The sequence below is a fragment of the Ochotona curzoniae genome, unplaced genomic scaffold (genome assembly GCF_017591425.1).
Source record: "Ochotona curzoniae isolate NIBS_2020 unplaced genomic scaffold, NIBS_Ocur_1.0 scaffold_4701, whole genome shotgun sequence".
Taxonomy (NCBI): domain Eukaryota; kingdom Metazoa; phylum Chordata; class Mammalia; order Lagomorpha; family Ochotonidae; genus Ochotona; species Ochotona curzoniae.
This window is the reverse complement of record NW_024467122.1, coordinates 79,928,183-79,946,408: the sequence shown is the minus strand read 5'-3', so window position 1 is coordinate 79,946,408 and position 18,226 is coordinate 79,928,183. Positions and strand designations below refer to the sequence as shown.

Below are 18,226 nucleotides of genomic sequence, written 5' to 3'. Positions count from 1 at the left end.
CAGGCTCAAGTCCACAGTGTGGAACAGGTGGATAGGGACGGCCGGTGACTGATGCACGAGCGCCGCCTGGGGGCAGCCATTGGCAAAACAGGAGCACACGGACTGGTCCAGCCTCTCACAGGCACTCCCTCCCAGCTCCACCCCGGGGTTGCTGCACCCGCACTTCCTCCCAGCTCCACCCCGGGGTTGCCCAGGGGCTGTCCTGAGATGCGGGAAGTTCGCTCCCAGCTTCCACTCCTCATGGGAACAGTCTTGATAAACCCCCTTGCCAAAAACCTCTCCTGGAAATGGGTCTCCTTTAGACTCTACCTCTAAAAGCCAGGTGTGTGTGTGTGTGTGTGTGTGTGTGTGTGTGTGTGTGTGTGCGTGTGTGTGTGTGTGTGTGTGTGTGTGTGTTTTCCCACCTCTCCCTGCCCCCTGCCCACAGTTCTCATGCCCCCCATGGCTGCATCCCAGAGACCCCCTCAATCTGAAGAGTGCCTCTGTAGCTTCCCAGTCACCCCACTTCCTCACACCTCCTTAGCTTCCCCTTCCTGTGCACTCGGCCAGCCTCTTGTCCTTTGTCGCCCAGGACCCTGGTTTCTTTTCTCCTGGGATCCCCTGTGTCCCTGGGACCTCCTCCCCCATGGTGGCAGCCTTGGTGACTCTGGAATCCCCAAGCCCACGGCTATGGCTTCAACTCCTCTCCTGACCAGCTGTCCTCAGCCCAGTCAGCAGTGTCCCCACCTTGGGGGCTCAGCCAGAGCCCCTGGGGACTACAGGGGACCCCTTACCTGCTCCCTGTCACCCCAATCCTGCTCCCTAACCTCCCATCCCCACTCCCCTGTGATCTTTCTAAGCTAAACCGTGCCTTCCACTGGCTAGAAAAGGCTGTGTGTCCAGCTCCTTCTGGCTTGGAACCCTGGGGATCCCTCGATATTGCAGGCTGGCCACAAGTCCAGGCCCACACACAGTCTTTCTGCCACCAGCTCGCCAAGTCTCCCTCCAGAACCCAGCATGCCCCCTAAGCATGCTGCCTTCCAGTGTGTGTCATGTACCCAGATGTGGGTTGGGAGATGGCTATCTCTCCCAGACCTCTTCTCTGTTTTAAAGTTGGCCCCCTTAGCTTCCTCACTGGCCAGTTGTAGCCTCGTGAACCACCACTAAGGAAACAGCAAGATGGGGGCAGTGCGGTGTCTGATCTCCACTCACTGCCGCACTCTGACTTACGCCAACCCCTGTGCTATTCATTTTAAAGATTAAAAAAAAAAAAACTTATTGGAAAGGCAGAATGGCAGGGAGGTAGACAGGGATCTTCCATCCGCTGGTTCACACTTCAAATGGCCAGTTAAAGCCAGGTCTCACACATGGGTGCAGGGGCCCAGGGACTTGGGGTATCCTCTGCTGCTTTCTCAGGTGCATAGGCTGGGAGCTGGATGGGAAATTTGGAAATGTTACTTTGGGTAGGTTTGTACCCTGATGTCACTGCTGGGCTGCAGTCATCACAGGCTGTCCCATGTCAATTGATTTCCGATAGATGTGTCCCTGAGCCACAGGTGCCTGTAGGGACCTCCTCATGCTCTTTTGAAGATGTATTTGTTTAATTTGAAAGTCAGAGTCTCTCTCTCTCTCTCTCTCTCTCTCTCTCTCTCTCTCTCTCTCTCTCTCTCTCTCTCTCACACACACACACACACACACACACACACACAGAGAAAACTTCCATCCTCTGCTCCCAAAATGGCCACAATAGCTGAACCAGGCTGAACCATGAACCAGGAACTTCATCTGGGTCTCCCACGTGGGTGCAGGGAACCCAAGGACTTGAGCCATCTTCTGCTGCCTCTTTTGAGCACATCAGCAGGGAGTTGGATCAGAAATGGAACAGCTGAGACTTGAGCTGATGTCACAGAGATTTTACGTACTTCACCCACTCCATCACCCTGGGTACCTTCTCACTGGTCTCTTACAACCCAGACCAACAGAGGAAGTTTATACCCACAATCCCACTTGAATGTCGCTCATAGACCAGGATGCTTGATTTGCTCAGAGCTGAAATGACTTCCCCAGGGCACACTGCAGGTAAGAGCCTGAACCAGGAGCCTCTCACCTGTTCTTCCTCCATTCCCCTGGCCCACCACAATGAGGTGGCTGCCTGGTGGAAAGATGAAGGTCTCCACCCCTAGGGATACCTAGCAGTGTGGGGTGACAGAGCAGGTGTGATGGCAGGCAGGTGGCACTTACTGCTTATACTTGGCTGGGATTTTAAAACAGTATTATTTACTGGAGAGCGAGATCTTGTATGCTGTGGCTCGCTTCCCACATGCCCGAAATAGCCAGAAGCTTAAAACATCCATCCAGGTCTCCCACATGGGTAGCAGGAAAGCAAGGTACTTGAGCCAGCTCCTGCTGCCTCCCAGGCACGTTTAACAGGCACAGAATGGCTGGGGCTGGAAACAGGCACGCCGACATGGGTCGCAGGCATGCCAAGTGGTGGCTTAACTCACTGCACCATTTCCAAATCCAGCACATGGGGGTGGGTGCTGAGAAGGGGATGGCACTATTTTTAACAGGCAAAAGTGAAGAACTTCCTCCAATCCCTATTTGAGGGTTAAACTGGGAACATCCACACGGCAGAGGCAGACACAGAAAAGCACGAATGGGTGGCCTTTTGGTACTGTGGTTAAGACCTTGTTTGGGGTGCCTGATGGCTGCAGACCCTTTCAAGGTTCAATCCCTGGTCCAGATGTCCAGTAAGTTTGGTATCTAGCCTGAGCTGGCCAACTCCCAGCAAGAGCTGGCTTGACCTTTTCTAAACAAGTGCATTCTGTATTTCTAGACTCTTCTTTATATATTCAGCCACAAAGCACAAGTGACAGTAAATAGGAGAGGAAAAACCGGGTGTGGATGAGCCTTTTTCTCCCAGATGCATATTATCTATCCCCCCCCCCCATAAGTGATGGGCAGATCACATGCTCTCCCAGTGGGTGACCAACTGGGCACAGAGCCTGTGTCCCAGGGAGCAGGAGAACAAGTCATCCCAGCTGACCATGGAGGAAGGATGGGGCTCAGAGCAGGGTGCAACCGGGCATGGCCCAAGTTTTGGGGTCCTGCCGGGCAGCAGGCACCAGCCTGGGCGTTTTCAGAATAAGAACAGAACTTAATGTGGCCACCTACAGCTCAAGGCACACCTGTGCAGCCCTTACCCTCTCGGGAAACTCTTGTTTCTTCCTGCTGATGCAGATCTGGCCCGGAGCAGGTGGTAGCTCACACACGTGGGTTCCTGTGACCCACGTAGGAGACCCTCTTTGAATTCCTGGCTCTAGCTTGGCTCAGGCCTAGCTATTACAGCTCTTTAGGGGAGGAGGGAGAATCAACGGGTTTCTGTTTCTCTCTCCCTTTCAAATTCAATAAATTACCTCTTGATTCTGTCTTCCATGAGCAGTCTGGATGCCGACCCCTCTTTGCAGGCTCCCGTGGGCCAACGCACCGTCAGGAGCTGAGGGTGAACCTCAGACTGGAGCCACGAGGTCATCAGCAGTGCTGCCACCTAAGCCACCCTGGCACCTCAAAATGCTCAGGAGAAGTGGCACCAAGAGGTAAGGTGACTGCGGCATATAAGGTGATGAAAATTGTGCAAGTGAGGGGCAAGTCGGGAGCTCCTGGGGTCCCAGCGTCTTGGGGTTGGCCATGGGGATGAACCTCACTCGCCAAGCCAGAGAAGGCTGGAGGTGATGCTGCTTGACCCACAGCCACGCCCCCAAGCTATGAACCAAAAAGAGCAGTTCAGAACAAAGGAGCGACATTCACCATTGCCAGTCCCTGGGGCCTGGGGTCAGTCCCTGGTCCTCTCCTGGCAGCACAGGGTGCTGACCCGGTGTTGGCCGTGACTGTGTGGGTCATCCTGGGCCGCTGACCCTTAGCAGTGTGCATGGTTCTAGAAGAACCTGTTGACATTTTCAGAAGCAAACACAGGACACTGGCACCTGAGCCTTCCTGTGGGTGGCGTCCCTGTCACCATGAATAGCAGGACTGCCTCCCACGCCTCTCAGGCCCTCTGGGGTCAGTGGGGCCGATTCTCTAGTGAAGCCACAGAAGCCCTGACGCCAGGTGACACTCTGGGGAGCCAGGTCTCCTTGTCACTCCACCGCTAGGCCCCAGGGTCAGGGCCTCCACCCCTCTCTGCTGTCCAGCTCCCACCACCTAGCCTGTGGGAAGTCCTCCAACCCCGGGGTGTCTCAAGTGGTTTGTCTCCAGTGGCGACAGGAAGGGATCCTGAATTAATGCGGGGTCATAAATCTGGCCCAAGGATCATAAAAATCAAGCCTAGGGCATGGAGGGGTAAGAGCCGCAGCAACTGGCTAAACATTTTTGTTGGCAGTCACACACACAGCACATTCCCTAAGGTCTGCATAGAGAGACATCTGGCCACAGCCCGGGTGTCCGTGGGACCTGGCGGACAGGGTGGGGGGCGGGGCGCAGCTGCTGCTCAGCTCCAGAGCCTCAGGCCCCCAAGCCCTGGGCTGCAGGAGCCAAGGCGTGCACAGAGGATGTGCTGTGCGTGGGAGGCCAGCTGCCCTGTCCACCTCACCCCTGGCCACACTCAGCAGCATGACCATAATGCCCAGCTCTCTCCTGATGTGTTGCAAGAGGTTTCTGGGACTGCTTGGGTTTTGGCTCACACTATAAAAATTCACCTCCAAGCCCTTGTTCCGCGCAGACTGCCTGTGGCTGCAGGCTGGGCAACCCTGCTGCCCCGGCTCAGCCCCACTCAGTGTGCAAGACACCCTGACATCGCTTGCGCTGAAGCCCCGCCCCAATGCTGCCTCCTTTTTGCATATGCAATTAGGGCCCCACCCCCTACCTCATAAAGGGAAGACTGGAATTGGAGTGACGGCAGATACCATTTCCCGCAACACCTGTGCATGTCCCTGTGAGCCTGAACTCCGTGGGCATCTTCACATCACCTCTGCCTTCCCCTCAAGCCTGCGGGCTGGGCTGGTGGCCCATGCATTGGACCAGTCCCTGGCTCCATTAGGAGGAGCTGGTGTTGCCCAGGAGACATTCCTGTTCCCACAGGATCAAGTCCAGCTTGATCTCAGCAGGAAGCCCTGTCCCCTTGGGGAGCTCAGCTCCCTGTATCACACCTGCTTCCCTGCTGTGCGGCCTCAGGGACAAGCCCAGGGCCTCCACCGGGCAGGAAAGCCTGGCTGTCCCTGGGACTCGGGGCTGGAGGGGCCAGAGCTGTCACCCACCTCGGAGAAGAACACGGACAGGATGATGAGGCTGATCCAGTGAATGGCGCCCGCGAACTGGAAGGCGCTGGAAACTGCAACACAGGAAGGGCCCATTGGAGGGGCCACCAGCTGGCAGAGCCGGCTCCCCGGGGACATTCAGAGGTGGCTGCATTCGGGTCAGAGAGCCACAGCCAGCCAGCTAGGGCAGCTAGGGACCCAGGAGCTGGTATGGGGGTGGGGAGGAATGTCACACCCTGTGTGGCAGAGCTGAGAAGGCTGGGGTGGGGGCAGGGGGTGGGAAAGGAGATGGGGAGCTAGCAGCCCAGATGGCCTCTCCCTCTGCCCCCCCAGGTTCAGGGATGAACGGCAGCGGTGGGCGGGAGAAGGTGCTGGCTGTGGGTCCCACCTGCCTCGCCTTCAGCTAGTGCCCCTTCCCCGAAAGTCCCAGCCAGGGACATGTCCGCTGGCAAGGCCCAGAGCAAGGTGGCTGGAACTCAGGACGCAGGACAGGTGGGGAAGAGAGACTGCAGGAACCCAGGCAGGTGTGGCGAGGACAGAATTGCTGTCACATTCTCAGCAGCCTGCCTGCCTGGCACCCTGTGAGTCCCCGGGGATACTGTCCAGACTGGAAAGGCAGCTCCCGGGGTGTGCAATCCCAGGTGCAGGTGGGGGACACGGGGTCCCCTGGCCTTGGGCCAGTGCACCCCTTAGACCAAGCCCCGAGGTGCTGCAGATTCTTTCCAGTCCCGGGTCACAGGGACACCAGTGGGAACCAAGAAGCCGAGTGACTCAAATACAAAAAAAACAAAAAACAAAACTCTCTCCATTATTTCTCCAGTGAATTCTTGGGCTATTAAAAAAAATGGTTTGCATGAACACAGAGCCATAAATCTCTGGTTGTGCATTTTTATGGAATTTGACATGCCTTTTTATGAGCTGCTTTGGATCTCCTACTAAAGCCAATCGCCTGGAGATTTCATGTTAAGAAAAAAAATTTTTTTCCCCAGCATTGGCCAGTTCTCTGTTTCACTGAACACCACCCCCGAGATCCCCACCCACCCCAGTTGCAGCCTGCCCCTCACCCCTGCCTTCCCCAAGCAGAGCCAAAAGGCAGCGGGGCCAGCAGGGCTGGGCGGGAGGTCGTGATTCTAGCATGGTTTAATAGAATACAGGCTGCGTGTGAAGCTGGGGTGGGGCTTGTTGGGCCCCCTCTTCTGGAAAATGGCTCCTGTGGTCCCACATTCCAGTTCCCAGGGCCAGCCTCTTAACCTGCCCCACCTCCACCCCCCCCCCCACCCCACTGCCGCATCTCAATTTGCTTGTCCAGGAGGAATGACCACACCCGGAATCTAAGTGTTACTGGTGCTGGTCCCAATAGGACACAGCTCCATTAAATTACAGAAAATTCCAAATAGTAACAAAAGTGTGTGTATGTGTGTGTGGGATGCATACAGGAGCCTCCAGCCTTTTTTTTTTTTTTTCTGTCTCATCAAGTCCCTGGTGGTGGAATGTTAGATGGGGCCCAGCTCAAGAGACCCTCCCTTGGGTCCAGACCCCCGGGCAGAAGGCGATCCCCTTGAAGCCAGGTGGTGGGTTGTGGGAGGGGGCCCCCTGGTGGACGCAGGTGCACATGACGTATTCTCTCTGGCTACTCACAGTGGAGAAGCTTTACATCTATTAGCAGTTCCAGGGTCAGGAGAATCACCACCAATATTACACAGGCTACCAGGAAACTGTTGAGACTCGCACTGAGCAAAAATACCTGCCACGTGGCTGCTCGCTTCCCACAGCACGGCTTCAGCCAGTTAGACCTGCGGGGACACAAGCCAGGAGAGGCGGGCTGAGCCGGGCAGCCCCAGCATCTCCCAGTGGGAAGTGCCTGGACTGCTTTTCCTAGCCCTGGCTCCTGATTCCAGCTTCTGCGAACCTTAGGCCCTGGGTGGTGACAGGTGCTGACTCCAGGGGAGTGGGTTCCTGCCCTCCACCGTGGAGGCCTGGGTGGAATGTTCTGGCTCCTGGCTTTGTCCTCCAGCTCAGCTTAAGCATGGCCATTGCAGGCATCTGGGGGAGTGAATCAGCGGGTAGAAACTTGTCTACTTAGCACGCCATCTCTCTTTCAGTTTCTCACCCTCTCTCTAAATTTGCCTTTCAGATCAATCAGTCCATCTTAAACAGAACAACAAAAACTCAACGACACTGATTCTCAGCCATCACCTCCTGTCCAATCCAGCTGGGAGGAGATGACAGAGTCCAACTCCCGGTGCGTCCACGGTGCCACTGGACCGAGAGTGGCGGCTGCATTACAGGAGGTGGGGTGGGGAGTTCTTCATGACCCAGCCGTGGGGGGTAGGGAGAGTGGGCAGGATAAAGCTTATGACTGTTCAGAGTACCAGGCAGGAAACTGGGCTTGTTCTAGTCTTTTCTGTAAGGTTCTATCTAGAGACGTGTGGGAGTGACGGACTCTGCAGGACAGGCACAAGCTGTGGGAGCTGGCCCCCTAGAGAGAGGAAGGCCAGTTTGGGCAGGTGCTGGAGGAGTCAACGGGGGACTTGGGGATGCTGAAGGAGGGGGAGCTGATAGTCACCATGAATTCATTCTTTGAATTTAAAAAATGAATTTGAAAGATGGGTGGACAGGGCCCAGTATGATGGCTTCATGGCTAAATCCACATGTTGGATGAGCCACGATCCCATATGGGTGTCAGTTCATGTCCTGACTGCTCTGCTTCCCATCCAGCTCCCTGCTTGGAGTGGAGGATGATCCAAGGCCTTGGGACACTACACCTGTGTGGGAGACCCAGAAGAAGCTCCTGGCTTTAGATCAGCTCAGCTCCAGCCACTGCAGCTATTTAGGGAGTGAACCAGTGGGATGGAAGATCTTTCTGTGTTTCTTCTCTGTAAATCTGTACTTACAATAAAAACAAACAAACAAACAAACAAACAAACAAAAAAACTCTTGAAAGATGGGTGGATACAGACACACCAAGATCTTCCATGTACTGGTTCACTTCCCAAATGCCAGCACCAGCTGGGCCTGGATCCAAACCCAAAGCCAGGGCTCCCTCTGGGGTCTCCCACTGAGGACTTACCTGCTCCCCCCTCCAAGGCTGCACATTAACAGGAGGTTGCGATCAGAAGTACAGCTGGAACTTGGACCAGGCCCTTCGGTTATGGGGGTTATGCGGACACCCCAATTGGAGTCATTGTTTTAATTGTCACCCCAAACACTGGCCTGAGCTGACATTTCAATTATGGCAGTAAGGGCGTGACAATAAGGGGGGGGGGGGATAAAGCCCACAGGGCTATCTGGGGGAGTGCCCATCTGGCCTGGCTGAGTGTCCAGCAGGCAGGGATAGTTTGGGGTACTCTGCAGTCTGCAAGGGTCCTCCAGGGCTGAGAACCTCGCCAGAGCAGGGAGGGCTTCCCCTTCAGGAAGTGGGGCGGGGGGCTTTCAAACTGCCAGTCCCTGGGCAGGTGCGGCCAATGCTGCCTTAGGTTTTGCCTACCCCCGCCCCCCACTCTCCACCTGCCAGGTCCCAGCCTGCACCTTGCGGCCTTGGCCCCGGCCCCTGACTCCTGTCTCCACAATCTTCTGCTGGTTTACATCATGTCCTGTGAGAGCCCAGGTGGATGCAATTGAAGTCCACGCGGGGAATGCTGGGATCCACGGGGTCGGAAGACCCGCATCTTCCGGGGCAGCGTTCCTCAGTTGCAGCTCCACCCTGCATAACCGGGGGAGCCCCCGAGCCCCAGCGTCTAGGCCACCCACAGACACACCAGACCACTTCAACTACCTCCCTGCCAGACCGGTGCCAAGTTGCAGCAGCGCCAGTGACAGAGGTAAGCCTGAGAACCACGTCCCTGGGAGCTCGGGAGGACCCCGGGCAGTGTCAGCGCTCCGCACAGCGGCTCTCCCGGAGGACACAGGTGTGTTAGCAGGGGGCTGGGGGGGGGGGGGGACGCCGCGGGCAGTGCTGCCCCAGGAGCCGCCAGCGGAGAGCAGGCGCGCCCCGATGTCCACCCTGAGGAGAAGGTGGCCTTGGTGGGCAGGTGGACATGGTTGTGTGCTAAGCTGCCTAGGAGAGAGGCCGCGGGGGGCGGGAGGGCAGGCTGGGCGCCATGGTTGCGTGCTTCTGTTTTGTTTTCGAAGGTGTTGGGTTAAAAAGTCAGAGTACAGTGTAGATTATGGAAACACCTAAAAGGCAAACGCTCTAGCCTTTGTTGGCGTGGTGTGTGTGTGTGTGTGTCTCCCCGTCTGCCCCCATCACAACTCTGCAGTTAAGTCCTTGCCACCATTGGTTCTTAGTCCCTGAAATGGAGGCGTCTGCCTGTGCAGGCTTGCTGTGAAGGTGCAAAGCATTAAAATAATCACTTCCCAGGAACCTCAGGACACGTGGCTTGCCATCCATATCAGCTGTGCCTGATGGTCTGGGTGCCTGGCTTGGTCGTCTGGGAGGGGTGGCGGAGTTTCAACGTGTATTCCATTCTGCATCTAGTTATCATGTGCCCCGACATCGTATGGGGCGCTTTATGAAATAACGGATTGAAAGGGGTAATTCAATGATCAGCTTTGGGACGTTGGTCGTTAAGATGCTGGTTCACAGAGCCCCTGGGCAGTCTTCAGCCCCAGTGTCTGACGCCAGCTTCCTGCTGATGCCGGCCCTAGGAGGCAGCAGGTGGTGGTGCAAGTTCCTGCCGCCCAAGAGTGAGACTCGGATAGAATTCCCAGCTCCTGTCTGGCTGTGTCCGATCCCAGCCATTGCAGACTTTTGGGGAGTGGGCCAGTGGGTGGAAGCTTTTTCTTTCTCCTCTTTTTGCACTTGTACAAAATTCACAGGAGATGCTGATTGTCTGGGGCCACCTCCTGGTGAGCCTGCAGCAAGTAAACCCCTAGATCTTGCTAAAAAGCAAATAAACCGACGAGGCTTCTCCAGTCAGAAACCGTATTGTTGACCTTGATAATGTTTCTGGAAGGCAGGCCCCCCAGGCTCCCTCCCAGCGATAAACAGTCGTGGCCAGAAGGGTTAGGCTGATTGGGGCAGGGGGGAGGTTCTGCCAGCCCTTCGCAGGACCACAGGGTCACCAGCCACAGAGCAAAAGGTGAGACCAGCTTGCTGTGCCCACAGGGGGGCTGTGTCCAGCTGAGGTCATCAGAGCCTACCATTTGCATGCCCCAGGATCTTAGAGGATCTTAGATCTCCCAACCTCCTGGCAAATGTCATTCTTGGAAGGAACGTGGCCCATGAGGCAGGAGCTGGGATTGTGCCTGGCAAGCTACGCCTATCTTTGCTCACCCTCTCAGGACAGGAGAACCCGCCTGGCCACCCCACACCACGCAAAGGGGTACCCAGGGCCCCGTGGCCAGGGAGTAGCTCCCAGCTCTGTCAGCGCCCAGCCTTCTTGGGGAGGGTGGTGCTCTGCAGGCTGGCCAGGGCCAGTGGCCACGAGTCTGCCATAGGCAAACCCGGGCGGGCCAAGGCCTAGTACCTAGGTGCCCCCATAGCTCAGGGAGCACCCCCGTTGCCTTCCCGGGTGACCGGGACTCCAGTCCCCTGCCCCGCCCACCGTGGCCAGCGGCGCTCTGCCGCCGTCTAGCGGTCACTCCCGGCAGCACCGTCCGTGCTTCGAGTGAAGTGGTCTTGGCCACCTAAGGTTACCAGAGAAATCAGCTTATGTGTGTGTTTTATCGTCTTCCTAATAGGTGCAAAGTCTTTGGGCTATAGTCCAAAGGTCTAATCTGTGCTTTCTAGGGAAAAAAATATAGACATATATATTTTTTGGTGGTGGGGGAAGGAGGCACACTGTGACTCTGGTTGGAGCACTGTGAATTCTAAACCCACTGAAATAAGAGCGGGGTTCAGCTGGGGGTGGATTGTGGACGCACCAGTGAAATCTGGCACTCGAATCCCCCCATCCCACGGCCAGGGAGGGGGCCCTCACCGGTTACCCCAGGACACCCCTTGCTTTCCACTGAGGGGAAGCGGGCATGCCCCAGGCAAGGCTGCTGCTGGCTTTGCTTGGGTGGGGGGCGTGCAGTGTGCACCCCTCCCAACCCCCAGCCCGGCGGGGGCTCCCCCTCTGCGGGGTCGGGGTCCAGCTTCCGGCTCCCCACACCCCGAGCAGCGGCTTCCTTCCCTTCTGCAGCCCCTCCCCTCCCCTCCCTCCCTTATCCATTGATTCCCTGGATCGGTCAACACCCCCTCCAGTTGCAGGAGCCCCCGGCCCCGCCCTGGAGGCACACTCGGCGAGGAGGAGAGCCGGCTGTCGCCCCTGGGTGCACGGGTGCAGGTAGGCGAGGGTGCGGGGTCCCCCGAGCTGGGCCTGGAGGCGGGGGTCCCTGCCCGGACAGTCTGGGAAGCCATTAGGGTCCCTGGGGCTGTTGTGGCCTGTTAGGTATCCCCCTGCCTCGGCCTTCTCTCGGCGCCTCCCTGACCCCCCGGGTCTGGGCGCAATGGCCACCTGCTTGGACTTGGGACACTGGCCCTTTCAGGCCCTCCTGGAAGACTCAGCTGAGAAACTATCATGTCCTCCTGTGACCAACAGCACCCCGGCCTGGGGGCCGGCCGGCCCAGCTCAAATGGCACGGGAATGAGGGCCTCCGGGTGATGCGACCCTTTGTGGAGATCATCTGGAAAGCGGGTGGTTCCCAGACCAGCAACTGGGAAGGCTGGCGGAGGGGCGGATGGAGTGCTGGCTGTGGATGCGGACCGGACGCCCCTCAAGGCGGCAGCGCCATGAAGCGCCTCCATGGCCGCCCCGGCCCCGCCCCGGCCTGCGCCCCGCGGTGCATTTTGGGAAATGAGGCGGTTGACGGGCAGCCCGTGTGTCCAATAGCGTTTCCCGTATCCCCGTCAGGTGACCCGATTCTAGCCACTAGGACATGAGGAAAGAGCGGCTGCAGGAAAGTTCTTTGCTGTTCTTGGAAGGAATTGGGTGGGCGGCCATGGCGGCCTGGCAGACGTGAGGGAGGAAGGAGGTGCCGGACAGGGGTGGGGAGACTTGTTGCCACGTGGACGGAGAGAGGGGAGGGGGTCTGGACTTCGGGGTCTCCGGAAACCGAGAGGAGAAGTGTGTGGGTGGGGGGAGGCAGCAGTAGCGGCCAGGACAGGGACACCATGGCGGCTGGCCTTGGTCCCCGTCTCCCCGTCTTCCCGACTCCCCGACTCCCCGTCTCCCCGTCTCCCCGTCTCCCCGTCTCTCCGACTCCCCGATCCGTGCTCAGCGGCCTGGGCTCAAAGTGGTTGCTGAGGCCTGGGTGTCGGGGCCGGCTTCATGTTGGGGGCCATGCCGGGTGACGGCGGCCAGGCTGGGCGCCCTGGCTACTTTTCATAATGACTGGGGTGGCCAGCGAGCAGCCGGCCCGGTGGAGGGCTACACCCGTGGGCACGTGGAGGGTGACGGGGCTGGCTGGGGCTCAAAGACGCTGACCTTGAAGTGAAATCACAGCGTGGGTGGGAATCGATGAAACCCCACAGAAGGCAGAATTGAGAAGCGTGAAAATGGCCGAGGACAGATGTTGAGAACCCCACGTTTAAATCATAAATAGAGGAAGTCCCATCCCTAAAAGGTGTTGGAAGGCTCTCTCACAAAAGGAGTGGGCATTTCGGTTTGACCCTCAGCTTAATCTTGCTTTTCCGCTATGGAACACCCTTAGGGTGGCAGGTGATGGCTCAATTCTCGGGTCCCTGCCTGCCATTTGGGAGACCCTGAAGGAGTTCCAGGACCCCTGGCTTTGCCTGGATATCATAAACACGTGGGAGGTGAAGCAGCAGAGGGAACAACTTGCTATCTCACTGGCTTCGCTGTAGTCCAAGGCAGAAACAGAAGGATCTAGAGAAAGTGGGAAGCACAGAGGACCCCCGAGTGGTGGTCGGGCAGGTGCTGACCAGAGGACAGTGTAAGGAACCTTTGGGAACCGCGGTGCGTGGAAACATTCACCATCTCAGGCCCAGGGTGTGAGAAATGCTTACGCCTGCTGTGATGTGTGTGTGTGCGGGGAGCACAGGAGTGCACGGGGAGGGGGACAGAGTGAGTTTTACTGGGCAAACTGGGTTCTGCAGGTGGGTGTCGCAGGCAGCACAAATGCCCTCGATGCCACTCCTGTGCGCTTAAAGGATGGAGCTGAGATGCCAGCTTTCCTGTGGTGTGTGTATGAGGGTCCTTTAACAGTTTGTGGAAGGCAGAATCAAGGTTACATGGGGGCAGACAAGTTTCTTCTAAACCAGGCATTGCTTTTCCTAAGGTAGATTTTTCACGGTTTATTTTCTCATGTATTTCACCACTTAAAAAAAAAAAAGACCACTTATTTGAAAGAACTGCACAGAATGAGAAGCAAAGAGCTCTCGCATCTGTTGGTTCATTCCCCAGAGAGCTGCAGTGGCCACGGTGGGGCCAGGCTGAAGCCAGGAGTTGGGAGTTGCATGCAAGTCTCCCACATGGGTGCCAGGACCCAAACTCTTGTGCTGCCTTTCCCACATCATGAGCAGGGAGGTGGATCTTAAGGGGAACTGCTGGCAGGGCAACTGGTACCCATGTGGGATCCCTGCCTCCGGGTAGGGCTTTAGGTACTATATGCCCACCCCGCTCCCACAATTCTTAATTTTTTCTCAAATGGGCATTTGGCAGGGTGGTCTAGCAGGGCAGCACATATGTAGCTGTGTTACCCACTCTCACAGCCATGATGTTGTGCACGGATGTGTCACACGTGGGAGAGACTGGTATATCTATCACATGGGAGGCGAGCCCAAGGGTGCTGGCATGGATTCTGGCTCCATCCTTGCCTCTCTGGGCATACAGCATCCCCACTCTGCCCCGTCCCAGACTCTGGGATCCTTCAAAGCCCTGAGGTCAAGGGGAGGTGGTGGTGGCGGCGGGGGAGAGGTTGGGCTGAGTGACCTTCGCACGGTGTGGGGGTCCCTAGCCTCCCTGCCCTCCAGCACCACCCATGGTGGTGGAAAGAGTCAGTGTCCTGGGGACTTTAGGCTCAGAACCGCTGGGAAGAGCCCCTCCGGGTTGCCACATGCTCCCGCTGGAAAGGCCAGGCTGGGAGGTTAGGGAACTCCCCTTCACCCCAAGACAGCAGGCAGCCAAGCTCCTCCCCTGCCATCCCCCCAGCACCTGCTTGCTTGATGTCCTTCCCCCTGGCCCCAGTCCACGGTCTGCCCTCTCTGGCCCTGGGAAGGCCTCAGGCTGCCAAGGGGCCCCCAGCTGGGAGTTCCAGCAGCCTAGGCCATTCCTGGGGTTGCTTCAGTGTCACCCACTCCCTGGGCATACCTGGGCTTTAACCCTAAGCCAAGGTCTGGCAGGGCCCTTCCCTCGTGTCCTCACCTATGGGAAGCTTCTTGATGCTGTAGAGGCCCACCTCAGAGGCAGAAAGAATAACAGCAAGGCTTCCCTCAGCTGTCTCTCAGGTTAGCAGGGAAACATCAGGGTGCTGGTGCACCCCCACATTGAGGTGCACCCCCACATTGAGGTGCACCCAGAAGGCTGGGTACACCCATGGTGTCACACCCACAGCACATATGGGGCACACTGTTCCAAACCAGAATCCCTGGAGAAGTGTCCCAGCTTCTCTGCACATTTTCCTGCCGCTTGCCTTGAACTTGACAGGGATTGGGGCCAGTGCAAGGAATGAACCCTGCGGGGCAGCTTGAACATGCTAGGAGGCCACACTACCACAAATGGCCACTAGAGGGCAGTGGCACAGTGGGTCACCGCGGTGCGATGTGATTTTGCAAAGCCAGGTGGAAATGTGTAGGGTGGGGGTTGGGGGTGGGCCAAGTGCTGAGGCCTTGGGAGCACCAGACCCTGGATGCTGCAGAGGTTCCGAGTACATGGAGCTGGCCTGAGCTCAGCCTTCGAGCCAAATGGATGCTGACGGTAACCATGGCTGGGGCTACCCTTGGCTACCTCCTGTCTGTTCACCTGGCCTTTCCTGTCTGTTCTGCTGACTTGATAATTCGGGAGGAAGTGCCATTTTCAGAGACAGCCCCTGGGGTGCCATGAAGGTGTCTGGCTTGGCACCTGTTGGGTGACTTACCCAAGAAAGTACAGAGAGCCATGTCATGCTTGGCAATGCAGCTATAGCGAAGGCGACCCCTAGAACACCTGCCACCCTCACCTTTAGCTTAGAGCGGCCACACAGTCTGAACCATTCAGATATGTGGGAGGGAAATGTTGCTTAGCATGGGCTCTTGAGGTCTTACCAGCCTTTATAAGTGTGTGTGTCAGGGCCATGGGGTATGTACGAGTCACTTCCACGTCACCCCAGGCCCTGCCCTGCTCAGATCTGGGCTTCTGGTGGATAATGCGTGGTTTGTGGCAACGGTGTGGCTGAGGAGTGAGCATCGACCCTGTAAGCTGGGCAGGGAGGTGTTAAGGCTCATTCCTTCAGTGTGGTCTTCCCTATAAGGGGAAGGGGGAGCTGGCCAGTCCTGGCAGGATCCCTGCCTAACATCTCTCCTCTTTGCTGCCGACACTGCTGCCTCCACCACCCCTTGAAGCAGGGGCTGCCTGGGGGCACCCAGGACTCGACCCAGGATTCGGGAGCCTGCACTGCTGGCCGCCCCTCCCCACCCCCAGCAGTCAGCACCTACCCTTCTCTTTGGTAATCTTCATCCAGGTTTGACAGGAGCTGCGAGCCGGCCGTGGAGAGGTCGATGGCAGCCAGGGGCAGGTCCCGATCGGCCAGGTTCACCAAGTGCACGGGTGCGATGCTCTTGGTCTCCTCATCGACTTGCTGGGAGATGATCTCAACCTCGGAGATTCCTCCTCCTAGGGCAGGCCTGGGGGGGAGGGGGAGAGGCACAGGGCGGAATCACCTCCCAGGCCCAAGGTGGCGGTTCCCTAGGTGCTGGAGGAGGGGAATGTGGCCGGGGAGAGGGCAGGGACTGTGCCTGGCCTTGTCCTTCACGGGCTGAGGAGTGGCAGTGGGAGAAGCCAGAAAGGGCAGTCGCCCAGATCTGAATGTAGGAGTTTCCGGGGCAGGTGCCTGGGGGAGAGCAAGACGCAGAAGGGAGCTGCCAGCCGACAGAGCCCTGCAGATAGCACCCAGGCTCTGTGGCACCACCCATGTCCTGGACTGGCCACTCTTTTTAACACTGTCACCTTGGGTTCTTTATAAAGGGCCGGGAGTGTTCCCACACCTAGCCTCCCTGTGTGTTGGCGCAGTCAGGTCCTGCTGGGGTCCCTGGACAACACTCCCTTCTCACTTGAACCTGATCCACAGAGGGAAACGGGGAGCTTCCTCTGGGTGGCTGTTGGGCTTGCACGGAGCTTTGCCGATAAACAGTGCCCAAGCTGGCACCACACCGTGAGGTATCCCAGCCAGGGGCAGTGCCACCTCTCAACCTGCTACAGGAAAGCTGGCAATTTGGGGGACAACAGTTGCAAAGATAGTCACAAACGTGAGGCAGGCAGTCACTGTTGGCCGCTAAGGAAGGCTGGGAACACTAAGTATGGGCTCGCCCGCTGCCCCACCAAATACCCGTGCACCAGGGTCACTCTGCCTTCACTTCCCAGGGAGTGAGCTGTGGCAGTGGAGGGGTTGGGAGCCGGGCCTGGTGCTTCTGGCCCAACAAGGAGACATTCAAAAGGGAATTAGCATGGCAGGGGATTGTGACAAAGTGGATGGTGAGGAGACAGAGGACTTGTTTGTTTGTTTTGCTTCTTTTTTCTGAATCTGTATTGAAAAGGCACAGAGGCAGAAAGAGTGACTGGTGATCAAGATAGATCTGTGGTATTTTGAGTTCTGTCACCGGGCAGGTGCAACAGCCAGGGCTGGGGTAGGCCAAAGCCAGGAGCTCGCAGTTCAGTTCGAGTTGCCCACATGGGTGACCAGGACCCAAGGGTTTGAGCCTTCACCTCCAACGACAGACATTTTGGATTGGAAGTGGAGTAGCTGGGACCCAAACTATACAAATATATTTGTATATATTTACGTATTTTATATTTGAGAAGTACAGAGACAGTACAGAGACATGGAGAGACAGAGAGGTAAAGTTCCCATGTACTGGCTTACTCCCTAAATGTATACAGCAGCCAGGGCTGAGTCCCAGCGAAGCCAGGAGCTAGGGACTCCCCCTGGGTTTCCCCTGTGGGTGCCAGGAACCTGGCTGCCTGCCAGGGTGGGCATTAGCAGGAACACTGGGATCAGGAACCCAAAGCAGCTACTGGGTCCAGGTCCTTCCCTGTGTACAGCTTACACACCTGTTCATCTGGTTGTGAGGTTTGTGTTCGAAGGGTTGCCTGCCTAAGGACATGGGTGAGGAGCCTTCACAAAGTCCATGTTGGGTGGAGAGGGGAATGGAATTAAAAGAGATGTTTTGTTTGGAATCTGTGAATCATTTTTTTCATAATAGGTATTTCATTCAACCTACCTTTAATATACCTAGATTTCAAAGCTTATCACACCCACATGAACATCTCTGAAATCTATTTTCCAGGGAACTTGGCAGTTCCTCTGGTAGCTGCCTACATCAGAAGGACATTACTCAAGGCCATTCTGTTCTCTGAGGATGGGACCTGGGGGTACTCACTGTGGGTGGGTCATGTTGAAGGTGCCGACTAGAGCCATGGGTCTTCTGGGTGTCTAGTGGGGCTCAGCTGTGCCCAAGTGTGCCATCAGCATGTCCAAGCTTGGGTTCCATAAGAAGCACAGAGACACAGCCATGCGTGTAGAGCACCCTGCAGACAGAAACAGGCCTTTGGTTAGCTTCTGGGGCTCATCTGAAAATGCAGGTTCTTGCAACTTCCTTCCCTGGAGCTCTCCATGCAACGTCTGATCCAGTCCTGCTATTACCCTACCAAGGGCCAACAAGGGGGCATCCCTCCTTGTTAGGGATTAGGGGAACAAGTGACTCCTCTGTATGACACAGAGATGGGGGACAGTCAAGTTGGACTTAGGTTTCCTGACTTCTCGCCCACCGAAGTCCTTTCCACCAAACCTCTATGCACCACTCCACCCTCTGCCCCCCCCCACCCTGCCTGTACCAACCCAGCATCAAAAGCATTGTA

The 18,226-nt window shown here is 57.0% G+C and overlaps 1 protein-coding gene across 1 annotated transcript in view; it reads right to left on the bottom strand.

Moving 5' to 3' along the window:
• TMEM266 (transmembrane protein 266) overlaps positions 1-17,786 on the bottom strand; it is a 39,158-nt gene extending 21,372 nt beyond the window's left edge. Inside the window, exons 1-4 of the mRNA XM_040969082.1 lie at positions 17,749-17,786; positions 15,808-15,996; positions 6,870-7,024; positions 5,232-5,305 (exon numbers count right to left, since the gene is read on the bottom strand). Of these exons, the coding sequence (XP_040825016.1) occupies positions 5,232-5,305; positions 6,870-7,024; positions 15,808-15,996; positions 17,749-17,786 (456 nt within the window). The remainder of the gene's footprint in view (positions 1-5,231; positions 5,306-6,869; positions 7,025-15,807; positions 15,997-17,748) is intronic.
• Between the last annotated feature and the right edge of the window lie 440 nt (positions 17,787-18,226).